The following is a 12,233-nucleotide window of genomic DNA, read 5'->3' on the forward strand; positions in this document are numbered from 1 at the left end:
GATACTTCATACTATTTCGTGGAGCTAGAAAACTCATGAAATGGATGCTTAGATGACTTAATTTTAGGCAATTTTGTCTCTACGTGGCAACTACACATAACATGTATTTATAGAACCAAAACGGTCATAAAAGATAATCAAAATGAGACTACCAAGCTTACTATAAACCTTTTACATATTATGTAAATCATGAATAAAACTAAAAGATACAAACTTATACAAACATTATATCGAACTCCCTTTATACATATTTGCTCATGAGAAGGTGCAACTGCTCCATGCAGTCAACATGTCAACTCCACTTGACTGACATGTCAAAAGCATATAGTCAAGCCAATACCATGTCAAAAGCATATAGTCAAGCCAATACCATACAACCTGCACAATAGATAAGGATAACAACCCCAAACATCACTATAAAAGAGAGCATATAAGTATGCCCCACAATATAATATCTCTATCTCTCTCAATTTGATTTATCCAACTAGATCACTTACAAGATGGGTATTTGTCAAGATCGTCCTGACATAATTTTTGTATCGTAGGGCTCACACAAAAATCGCTAATTTATATATATATATATATATATATATTAGCGTGGACCGCGTCAGAGACAAACGCTGCTGCCATCTCATCCGTTTCTAGGTCGATCAGACGGCTCTACCACGAACACAGCCGTCGGAGAGCTCTCCACGAACAGACATCGACTTCCGTCGCATTCCAGTCTTCCGATAAACTTAGGATTTGATTCCGAGAGAGAAAGGAGAAGCTGCAGGATCCATGGACCGATCGGTCGGAATCCGCGGCTCTTTGATCTTGTTAGGGCCAATGCCCGCAGGTATGCTCTGCAGCGTTTCCATTCCATGAATTCGCCTTGGAGCCGATCCGTTTGGGTTATTCACCAATCTCATCTGTTTTCACATTTATTTCCCTTGGGTTTTTTCTTTCTTTTTGCTTGTTTTGGATAGCACTTCTAGGGATTAGATTGGGTAATTAGCTCTGAGGGGTGGGTTCTTTCCTTTCTTTAGTTGGATCAAGGATTCCAATGGATTGCATTGTACTGATAGAGGAGAAACTTGACCTATGATGATCTGTAAAGTTGCATTGTGGATCTTCGTATGTGGTAAGATGATATTTCTGTCCTAAAGAGTGTGATTAAGACCATCTGAGGGTTTTCTGAAGTCAACTCAGGGCTAGTTCTTAGCCTTGGTCGTTAAAGAACAAAAAACTGTGTATCAGATGTACCTTTCATTATGTTTTCGTTCCAAACCAAGTAATAAAGAGATACCTTCTTGGGTGAATTGTTTCGTTAAAGAAAAAAAGTGTTTATGCATTAATTGCACGTCAAAGTTCACTATAGTGATTGCGTGTTGCATCATAGTTTTAAGTGAGCGTCCCTGTGGTGGAGGCAATTACATTACAAGATAGAAAAGCATATTGTCATCATATGTACATTTGGAATGAACCGAATCAATCTTATTCTTCCATTAGGAGGAGCTTGGTTGTCCCTTATGTGAATTCTCCATTGATAGGAAAAGAAAAAGGAAAAGTTCTTGAAGTTAGTTGACTCCCTGGTTCCCGAGTCAAAAAAAAGAAATTATCGGTTTGAGTTCATCTCAAGTTTTTGGAAATGGATACTAAGGAAATGCTAAATGCTTTGAAAGGGTCGTAACGTGTTTCATTTGAAAATTAAAATTGTATATATGTTTTTTTAATCTAGTTTGTTAAAAGGCAATAATATTAAGAAGATACAACTAGTTATCTAGTGAGAGGGACTACTTGCATACATTGCTTGTTATTTTACAAGTGTATGTACATGATGGTTATTCTTATGATTAAGTCCATTTCTATGCCTAGTGTTCTATATTTTACATTAAACTGTGGCATTATTGCCGAAGAATAATGATTCTTACCTCAAAACAAGTATTTTAATACTGGTCAGGTTGGTAGATATTGATTGACATTTACCACTCCGAGTAAGAACCAGTACTGGAGCATATGACTCGATAATGGTACAATGGAAAATTCAAATGAATTTTCTATTGTTTCATTAAAATGTTACCAGGCGATATACCATAACTAATACCAAATCATGTTTAAATTGTTGTTCTAAAGACTATTAACTTGGGCAGGATAAAGGTTAGCGTTTTCATTGCTGTTGGTGTCTCTAAAAATGGTCATGGTGTCATAGCAACTGACCGAGGTAAACATATCATGCCATCCTGGGTGGCATTTACTGATGATTGGATTCTAATTGAAACAACTGCAAGTAATCAAGCGGATCTAAATGCAGAGAGAACTATCTTCTATGTCAGAAGATCAATTGGAAGAAAGTAAAATTACTATATTCATCATCGTTATATGTTTTCTGCCTTTGGTATTGGTAATCTGACAGATATATAATATATTTGCTCCGTGGGTTTGATGACAAATAAGTAAAAGAGAACATCAAACTTGTTCCATACAAGCTTGTTAACGAAGATGATAACCCTTACATTCAAGTTAAAGACAAGGATGGGAAGATCAAGGTTTTCAGTCTGTTCATGAATTTAGTTCCGAATCAGCTGCAGAAATGAGGGAGCTCAGCTTGCTTTGTAGCTGACACAAAATGAAGCACACACTTGTAGCACAGATTTGATTGTCTGAATTCCTAGTTAAAACTAAAAAAGATATCTTATTTTTGAATAGGAATATACTAACGATCTAATTCATCACAGATCAGTGAGTTCATATATACAGGTACGATAAGAAGCATTGTTAAATATCATTCAGGAAAGCTTTGTTATGTATGTTTCTGATTAAGAATCTTTGAATGACAGGGGAGGACTTTGGTCAGCAGATGATGGAAATTTTCATCAAGTCGATCTAGAACAAGCATGGAAACAACACCAGCAAGGAGTGAGTGTGAAGGTGCCTAGAAAGCTCTGAGCAATCTGCACCAGGCACATTAATTCAAGAAATCGAGCAACGATTATTCCAGATAGATTATGGGGCCAGTAAAGATGGAGGCTATGGAAGATGCTGGGCTGGAGAAGCACAGGATTGATGAAATTGTTCTTATTCATCGGATCGCCAGCATTCATAAAGTTCAGCAGCTCCTGAAGGAGTTTCTGATAAAATGGAGCCCAAAAAGGTGTGAACTATATGAGTCAGTTGCATTTGGTGCTACCGTCCGTGGAAGCATCCTCAGTGGAGATGGTGGATAAGTAACCAAGGTAATCATCACTGCACTAGTTCCTTGCAGGCCATCACACGCTGCATAACTGCCTCCATTAAATTGCAGCACTGCTTTCTCTACCTTACCTTAACCAATAAGCAGCACACTTTATGCTGTTTTTTCCCTTTTCCTATGCTCTAATTTGTGATGTAGTCCCCAACGCAGAGATACTCGAATTGGATGTTCCATCCTTACTCTTAAAATTAGACTGTTGGTGGAATGATGACTAAGCTTATCCGAAGAAATACTGTCATCCCAACCAAGTAATCTCACCACTAAGCATGATCAGTAGACTACTGTCACCAGTCGGGTATGAGCATTGTGGTTAATCTAATTTAAACTTCAGTACTCATCTTGAGATCTTATTCCATTTAAATGAAGGCTGTAGGTTGCTTGCAAATTTCACCCACAGGAATTCCACCAGCTCCCAGGTTTGTAACTCAGATGTTATTCAAGAATTGATGTTCTTTTCCTTGCTATGAACAATTATTCTTGATGGTGAGAACTTTTCATGTTGCTGCCAATGGGACACTAAATGTTATAGTTTCATAAATTTCATGAACATGGATCATGTCGACACACTAACGTCATGTATATATTGGATCCTTTGTCTGTTGTTTCAGGTACACAGTAACCTGCATTGTGAAGACCAATCAGTACGTTTTTACTGTGACATCAGGACAAAAATGTCGCAAGCACAAACAGAAACATACTGAGCTTACTGACACTCGAAATAGAAAACCATTCACCACCTACTCCACACTGATAACCCCCAACCTCAGAGATTCCCTTCCCCACCCTGTCAAGCAAGCTTGCTCATGGTCGAACGCCAGTATGAGGTTGCATCAGCCGCTGCAATGGATCCTCCTCTTCTTCTTCCTTTTGGCCGCCTCCTTCGATCCCCTGGCCACCAGCCTCGCCAGTGATGATGCCCAACTCCCCAAGGTGCCATGCGAGTCCCCGAACTACTCCTCCTTCCCCTTCTGCAACACATCCCTCCCCGTCGCCGTTCGCGCCCGCAACCTCGTGTCCCTCCTCACCCTGCCGGAGAAGATCCAGCAGCTCTCCAACACCGCCGGTGCCGTACCCCGCCTCGGCCTCCCGACCTTCGAGTGGTGGTCCGAGTCCCTCCATGGCATCGCGGTCAACGGCCCCGGCGTCGCCTTCAACGGCTCCGTCCGCGCCGCCACCGAGTTCCCCCAGGTCATCCTCACTGCTGCCGCCTTCAACCGTACGCTGTGGCGCGCCGTGGCCCGCGCCATCGCCGTCGAGGCCCGGGCCATGTACAACGTCGGCCAGGCCGGCCTCACCTACTGGGCACCCAACATCAACATCTTCCGGGACCCGCGGTGGGGCCGGGGCCAGGAGACGCCCGGCGAGGACCCGCTTGTGGCGTCCGAGTACGCCGTCGAGTACGTGAAGGGATTTCAGGGGGAGTACGACAACGGCGAAGCCGGCAGCAGTTCTATGATGCTTTCCGCCTGCTGCAAGCACTACACCGCTTATGATTTGGACAGATGGGGAAATTACACCAGATACATCTTCGATGCGCAGGTATGTAATTGCTGGAGCAGCAGCTTCCATTCGTCACCAGTTTCTGTTTGGTTTAGAATTTGATTCGACGAAGAACCATACTGTTTATTGTCAGGTGACGGAGCAGGACATGGAGGACACATATCAACCTCCATTTGAGAGCTGCATCAAAGAAGGTCATGCGAGTTGTCTCATGTGTGCCTACAATCAGGTCAATGGTGTGCCTGCTTGTGCTCGGGGTGACCTCTTAGAGAAAGCACGAAAAGAATGGGGATTCGACGGGTACATTCTTCATGAATCTTGGTTCTGTTACTATGCCTCTTTTGGATTCTCAAGCTAGAACAGATCCCTTTTCATCACTTAATTCCAAAGCAGAACTCTGTCTGAACTTAGCTGATCAGCTATTGAATGCAAAAATGCAGATATGTTACCTCCGACTGTGATGCTGTTGCGATAATTTATGAAGATCAGCAGTACTCCTCTTCACCTGAAGATTCGATTGCTTCTGTTCTAAAAGCAGGTTAGAATTGATCATATCATTTCCTATCATGTCCTTCAAGAACATGAACTGATTTGTGCATTCTGGAAAAGGAATGGATATCAATTGTGGAACGTATTTGCTTCGGTTCACTGAGTCAGCAGTTAAGTCGGGAAAGGTTCAAGAAGAAGACATCGACCAAGCACTACTTAATCTGTTCTCTGTTCAGCTGAGACTTGGGGTCTTCGATGGTGACCATGCAAAGAATCGATTTGGGCACCTAGGACCCAAGAATCTCTGTACTCAGGAGCACAGGGAGCTCGCTCTCGAAGCAGTGAGACAGGGCATTGTCCTTTTGAAGAATGAAGAAGGTCTTCTTCCCCTAAGGAAGCATGAGGTGAGTTCTGTGGCAATAATCGGTCCGGCTGCCAGTTACACAAGCGTATATGGTGGTGATTACACAGGTACAAAATGTCATTTAATTAGCTGAAGTCGAATAAATCGTTTGCATGAGGCTGCAATATGATCATATCATTGTGACGTAGGCTTTCCTTGCAATCCAACAAGCTTTTTGGAAGGCCTCCGATCATATGTTCCAAGAACAACATTTGCAGCTGGTTGCATGGATATGCCCTGTGAAACAACGGTTGGATTTGAGGAAGCTGTTGACATTGCCAAAGATGCTGACATAGTCGTCATGGTTGCTGGACTCAATCTAACAGAAGAAACGGAAGATCTTGATCGGCACAGCCTCCTGCTGCCGGGCAAGCAGATGGATCTCGTAAGGTCCATCGCCAGTGTCAGTAAGAAACCACTGATACTAGTCCTAATCGGTGGTGGACCTATCGATGTTTCGTTCGCAAAAGAAGATCCATTAGTTGCTAGTATTCTTTGGATTGGATACCCAGGTGAAGTTGGTGGGCAAGCACTTGCAGAGGCTCTCTTTGGAGATCTCAACCCAGGTCACTTGATCGATCACTGCTCCTAATTTAATGTAATCCTGATGGCTAATGTAATCTTTGTCTGAAACAGGGGGTAGGCTGCCTGTGACTTGGTACCCGGAGTCCTTTACCAGTGTCCCTATGACCGATATGAACATGAGAGCTGATCCTTCACGAGGTTACCCTGGGCGAACGTATCGATTCTACACAGGGAAGGCAGTCTATGAGTTCGGATATGGGTTGAGTTATTCCAACTACTCTTATAAGTTCTTATCGATGCCTGAAAAGATTAGACTGGCACGATCATCTGCTATGAGAGGTAGGCTGGATGTCGTGCATATTGAGGAGGTCGCGTCCTGCGATGCTATGAGATTTCATGTACAGGTATCAGTCATCAACAATGGTGGTGTGGATGGGAGTCACACTGTTCTACTGTTTTCTAGATCAGGAACAAACGTCAGAGGCGTTCCACTGAAGCAATTGATTGGCTTCGAGCGTGTGAGAACAACATGCTATGAAGCTACGGAGGTTACGATCTTGGTTGATCCTTGCAAGCATCTTAGCACGGTGAATGAGCATGGCCAACGGGTTCTACCACTGGGAGCTCATGTGATAATGTTGGAAGATTTGGAGCACAAGTTAGTCATCGAAGTGGCCGAGTCCATGGAGGAAGAGGAGACGAAGATGCACGATGAGCTTTAAGATTGTGTTGTTGGCTGACAAATAAATTTAGATGGGACACTCGTAATGCTGTAACATTTGGGGACATTGAAACTGTGATCAACTCTGCTCCTTTGTGCTGTTAGCATGGAGAGCTTCTACCCACCCCACACCTTTTGGTGTTTGGCTTTTAACGTGGAGGATGTCGGTAATTAATAGATCAGCTTAGTTCAAATATGTGAGCGTAAGAAATCTGATGATGTAAGCGAAGGTGGGTTGGATATTCGTTTGGTGGTTGAGAGGGATTCAAATGTTTGCTCAATGGTCGATCTTTACAAAAATCGAGGTCTAAGGAGTTTGTCGATGTGACTCTTTTAACATAATATTATGGACTTAACTGATTTTGTCTATATGCCCTGTAAATATGGGTTAAAAGAAATATTATATTCAGAATACCATAACAAGAGATCTTATTTAGAATTAGATTAGGAGTTTTCGGTAAACTTTGATTTGATTAGAATTATATTTTGGTTTAAGTGACGTGATAGGCTTTGCTAATAAAGATATATATATATATATATATATATATATATATATATATATATATATATATATATATTTATCTCTCGACTTACTTTTACTATTTTCCCGATTAAGATATTATCAGAGATAATTAGATTTGTTAAAGAAAGAAATGGATTTAAGAATATAAAGATAGAAATGTTTAGAAAGAAATTGTGATTATTTAGAGAGAAATAGTCCTATAGAGAACTGTTTAAGAAAGAAACAGTGTTGTTAGAGAGAAAACCATATATGTAGAGAAGAAATTATAGGGATAAAATAGAAAAAATATAAAAAGAAAATATGAAAAGAAATTATATCGATAAAAATATTACCAATAATGACTTCCTTCAATGATATAATTTAGCCTTCTTTGGTTACTATGATCACTATATCCAGATAAAGATATTTAATATTTTACATACCAAAAAATTTGACATAATAATATTAGTAAAGATTTTACAGAGCTCAGTAAAGAAGAAAAGATTCATACACTCAAAATCACAAGACCTCAATCATTGTTATCACAGTATAATCGTTGTACATTTTTCTTATAGGCTTTTAGGCTGGAAAAAAAAATGTGAGAGATTACGACAAGCTTAAATAATCCTCCATATCATCTACGAGTCACTGCGACGACCCACCGAATGATGTGCTCTCGAAGGAGATGTGAACTCCGACAGTGGCGGCGAGCGCAGACAAGCTTGGCTGAGCTCGTTGAAGCGAGTGAGATCAAAGTTCCGTGCCTTCATCAGGCGCTTCTGCTTGGTGGCAAAGCGGCTGGTGAAGAAGCCCTCGAAGGAGGGCTCCTTCGACGTCCTGATGAAGAAGGCGTAGCCAGCCATGAAGTAGATGGAGGTGAGATAGAAGCAGATCGGCTCCATCACGTCCCACGACAGCTCCCAAAAGGTCGCCCTCATCAATGCGGCTGTTTGTGCCACTACGAATACCATCCCACACCACAACTCCTTCCTGACCTGAGACGCGGCTCTCCGATCGATCTCGGCCTTCTCCTCCTCCATCTTCCTTAGTTCTTCTCTCTGCGAGCTGTGATGGTTGCTCGACGAGAATGGGATCATGTTCTCGATTGACTTCACCACCTGCAGGAGCAGAAGGGGCAGGAGGGGTAGCAAGAGGAAATACAAGGCTCGCTCTACGTCTCCATGCGTCTACATCAGAACTCAGATCCTTTACTACATATCATATACACCAATATCTTGTATTTAATCTGGAAGCATATAATAATCAGAAGAAGTTCTTGAAATCACAAGAATAAGAGGAAGAGATCTGCACCACCTTCCTCTCTCGATCATCTCTTTTCCTCCATAGAATCCATGTAAACCCTTAAGACTGTCTAATAAATCCTTGTTCTTCCTCCTTCGATGCTCGTTGATGTTAGAGATAATGCTTGGTTTCCTCGCTGTCTCATGGCTAAATTGATGGATGCATGTGCATCAATCAATCAGAGTGGGGTTTGTGGGGTTTGCCGGAGACAGACCACTGTGGCCATATGGCACTGTAGGGTAAACTCATGGCTTTTGTGGGGACAGCAGCGAGGTGTTATCAGTGATGATGATGCCAGACGAGCAGCTCATGCTTCGTCTTATCCTCTAAATAAGACTTGCAGAGAAAAGAGCAACGGGGGCTGTCGGTGACCGAGCAGCTCAGCACAGTTTGGTCTTGTCCCGGATGCGTAAGATCTCTCGCATGGATACTCGGGCAACTAAAGTTATCGTCCAATTGGGTCGAGCTCTAACCTCGCTTTCGGGGTTCCTCTTTGATTGGTCGTCTCATTCCTCATCGCTCAGCTCCTGCACACGGGGTTGAAAGAGGAATTTCCCGACTTGACCTATCTAGATTTAGTTAGAACTGAGTGAAAACGAGGAATCTCCTCCCTGGAGCTGGCCAGGCAATAGGTTTTTATACCCTGTGTATGGGGACCCATCGTACCTAACTCATTCATTGTTGTCGACCTTTTAAGTGGCGAACTCACTTTTCGTGCAGTCATCGGTCCTCCTTCGTACCTCAACGTCGAATAGCGACGTCACACTCGATCGGCGTTGTCTTGATCTGACGGGGTTGCATCGTACTCAATTGACGTAGTCCCAAACTTTGCGGGGCGACGTCGTACTCGATCGGTGATGTCCCGATCTGACGGGGCAACGTCGTACTCGATCGGTACCGTCTAGATCTTTGGTGGCGGTATTGTACTCAATCAATGTCATTGTACCCGAGGGGCGTGGTGCCAACGGTCCGTCATGTTGACTTTGAGGCTCTTGATTGGCACGGGTTGTGGACAGTTGTCAGAGGGCATGTTACCAAATTATGTTCTATCAGGGGCCATCGGCAGAGATGAACGTGGGCTTCAAAGCATATGCGCTCGAGAGCAAGTTTCTTGAGCAGTGGGCAGTGGCCATCGACAGATATGAACGGGTAGACGATTATTCAGTAGGTGATGTTTTTTGTCTGATCATATTAGAAAAAATAGGTTCAATTATTTTATTTTGAGGATGCTGACTTAATCTTCTAAAGTAAAAAACTGTACTGCTAAGAGATTCCATAGTAGATGAGATTATCTATAATTAGCCCCAAAACACAGACAAAATCTCTTAAAGAAGAACAAAACTAATTGAACTGAGCACACAAACAAGCAGAAGAATTTATGTACCTCTTCGGGCCTTAGAAAGACGATGTTCCCAATAACTATCACGACTCCCGACTCGTCCAGCGATCGCGCCATCTCCAAGCCCTGCTCGCTACACGACGCCTCACAGCAGATCCGGACGAACTCCCGGTACGCCACGCTGCTCTCGCCGGTCGCCCCCAGCCTCTCCCGCGCCGCCGCCACCTGAGACGCCCTCACCACCTTCCTTATCTCCTCCAACGAGACCCGCTTCTCGTCGAGGCTGATCCTGTCCGGGCACAGCCCGCGGATCCGCTCGGCGAGTCGACGGTCGCCCCAGACGGGCATCTCGGTGCGGTCCGGCGGCAGCGCCGGCTGGAAGAAGGAGGGTCGGCAAACGACGGCCTGGACGGAAGCGGGTGTGGCCGCGGGGAATGGGCGGCGAAGGGAGGTGAATAGCCGTGCGAGGTTTCTGCGGAGGGCCGACATCGAAGCAAGAGATGAGGAGACGACTCGACGACTCGAGGAAGGCGAGGAGAGGGACGAGGCAACTCGAAAGCGTGAGAGAGTCGAGATGTTATTAATGGAAGGGGACATGAAATCATTGTTATATATTTATTATTATATGTACACACAATATTTAGGTGGAAGCTTAATCCGAGTTCGCATTGGAGACGCGAGACTTACGTGGCGACTCTACCTTGTGGGATGACGATAAACACGGCGGTCACGTGTTCTAATTTAAATAAATAAATAAATAATAATTTAATAAACTTAAAATAGGAAGAGAAAGAAAGAACATAAATCAGTTTGATTTCCTTCCTCGATTAAATTTTCTTGCAATTAATGTCATGAAATAAATTGTTTTTTCTTGCAAAAGATAAGTGAGAAGATGAAGATGAAGATGGTTTCTAAAAATATGTCAAATTAAGTTTGATATATCAATATTTAAGTTGTCATAAAACCAACCTTGGCTATTGTATGATTGATGGGATGACATTAATAAAATACTCTAACCATTTAGACAATGTTGTTTGACCATATTAAAATTCCATGTGTTTGATCAGATGTTTAGCAAGATAAACGTGGCAGCAATCATCATAATAAAATAGTATGATCATAAGAAAAATAAGAGCAACAACGAAAAGAAGACCACTATTGTTATCCATGTTTATTATTCAGTATAGAAAACCATAAAGAACACTTTAGCAAATTGAAATTGAGGACTCCAATTGAAACATGGATCGATTGTATTTTTTTTGTTATATATATTTTATTTTATTTTTTATATTCTATTGGGTAATTTATCGAAATTTTTTTCTTTTTTTTACCCAATATTATCCCTCATAATCATTTTTACCTAAGGATTTTTTTTTTCTCATTTGGATGAAAATATCATTATTTTTTTTAACTTAAATGACATCAGAGCCAATACAAAATTCATGATCCATTTTTTTCTATTAAATTAGTTCAATCTAATTGTATAAAACTACATATTACCATCTCTTCTTTCTTGGCATCCAAATTAAAAGACACTTAGCTATATAATATTTAATTTGATAGATGTTGTTAATGAGTGTATTTTAGTTTATTTTCAATTATAACGGTTAACTTTCATCAAACGATCTTGAACTTTTATAATACTATTAGAACATGATTCTTACTAAAAATTTTAGTATACATATATATATATTTATATAATTTTAGAATACCTAATTATCGAATTTGATATATTTTTTTGATAGCGAGTGTAATTCAATTCATAATGGGTCAATTTCAACCAAACTATATCAAACTGTCAAAATTCTATAAGAATATTATTTTAATGAGGATTATATTAATTATTTTTATTTGATAATAAATTTAGAATAATTAATAATTGAATTTGGCTCTTTTTTGATATGTTATATGGAAAAGTATAATTCAGATCATCTTCAAACCATCTTAAATTTTCATAATGCTATTAGAATATGATTCTTAGGAAAATTAATTTTATTTTAGATAAAATTAAGATAATTAATTACATGTGACCTAATGTAATTCTATTTATTTTTAAGTATAACAGGATTAATTTGGATCAAACTATTTTAAACTTTCATAATCTCAAAAGAATCTGATTCTAATGAGGATTATATATATATATATATATATATATATATATATATTATTTTATGGCAAATTTATGATAAATAATTATCAAGCTTTTCTCACATCAAATTT

The 12,233-nt window shown here is 41.0% G+C and overlaps 2 protein-coding genes across 4 annotated transcripts; one reads left to right on the top strand and one right to left on the bottom strand.

The window, feature by feature from the left end:
- Positions 1-671: 671 nt before the first annotated feature.
- LOC135583831 (probable beta-D-xylosidase 6) lies at positions 672-7,066 on the top strand. 2 transcript variants are annotated; one of them, XM_065104702.1, is made up of 9 exons: positions 672-838; positions 2,820-3,215; positions 3,371-3,648; positions 3,841-4,771; positions 4,866-5,032; positions 5,173-5,270; positions 5,342-5,692; positions 5,774-6,190; positions 6,261-7,066. In XM_065104702.1, the coding sequence occupies exons 3-9, from the start codon at positions 3,593-3,595 to the stop codon at positions 6,869-6,871; spliced, it is 2,631 nt and encodes an 876-aa protein (XP_064960774.1). In that variant the 5' UTR covers positions 672-838; positions 2,820-3,215; positions 3,371-3,592; the 3' UTR covers positions 6,872-7,066. The 2 variants fall into 2 exon arrangements, with proteins under 2 accessions (XP_064960774.1, XP_064960773.1); XM_065104701.1 differs by having other exon boundaries at positions 2,820-3,648.
- Positions 7,067-7,803: 737 nt separating this feature from the next.
- LOC135609114 (calcium uniporter protein 2, mitochondrial-like) lies at positions 7,804-10,580 on the bottom strand. Of its 2 annotated transcripts, none has more exons than XM_065102204.1 (2): positions 10,059-10,580; positions 7,804-8,559 (listed from the first exon to the last, which is right to left on the bottom strand). In XM_065102204.1, the coding sequence occupies exons 1-2, from the start codon at positions 10,500-10,502 to the stop codon at positions 8,011-8,013; spliced, it is 993 nt and encodes a 330-aa protein (XP_064958276.1). In that variant the 5' UTR covers positions 10,503-10,580; the 3' UTR covers positions 7,804-8,010. The 2 variants fall into 2 exon arrangements, with proteins under 2 accessions (XP_064958276.1, XP_064958278.1); XM_065102206.1 differs by having other exon boundaries at positions 7,820-8,490.
- Between the last annotated feature and the right edge of the window lie 1,653 nt (positions 10,581-12,233).

Source organism: Musa acuminata, chromosome BXJ2-4 (genome assembly GCF_036884655.1).
Source record: "Musa acuminata AAA Group cultivar baxijiao chromosome BXJ2-4, Cavendish_Baxijiao_AAA, whole genome shotgun sequence".
Lineage (NCBI taxonomy): Eukaryota > Viridiplantae > Streptophyta > Magnoliopsida > Zingiberales > Musaceae > Musa > Musa acuminata.

Bases quoted from the DNA above. Each gene is read 5' to 3' on its own strand.
- LOC135583831 (XM_065104701.1), top strand. From the start codon at position 3,593: ATGAAGGCTGTAGGTTGCTTGCAAATTTCACCCACAGGAATTCCACCA. The intron at 3,649-3,840 runs GTTTGTAACTCA...CTGTTGTTTCAG, and splicing joins GGAATTCCACCAGCTCCCAG to GTACACAGTAACCTGCATTG. The intron at 4,772-4,865 runs GTATGTAATTGC...GTTTATTGTCAG, and splicing joins GATACATCTTCGATGCGCAG to GTGACGGAGCAGGACATGGA.
- LOC135609114 (XM_065102204.1), bottom strand. From the start codon at position 10,502: ATGTCGGCCCTCCGCAGAAACCTCGCACGGCTATTCACCTCCCTTCGC. The intron at 8,560-10,058 runs GTACATAAATTC...GTTCTGATGTAG, and splicing joins TCTTTCTAAGGCCCGAAGAG to ACGCATGGAGACGTAGAGCG.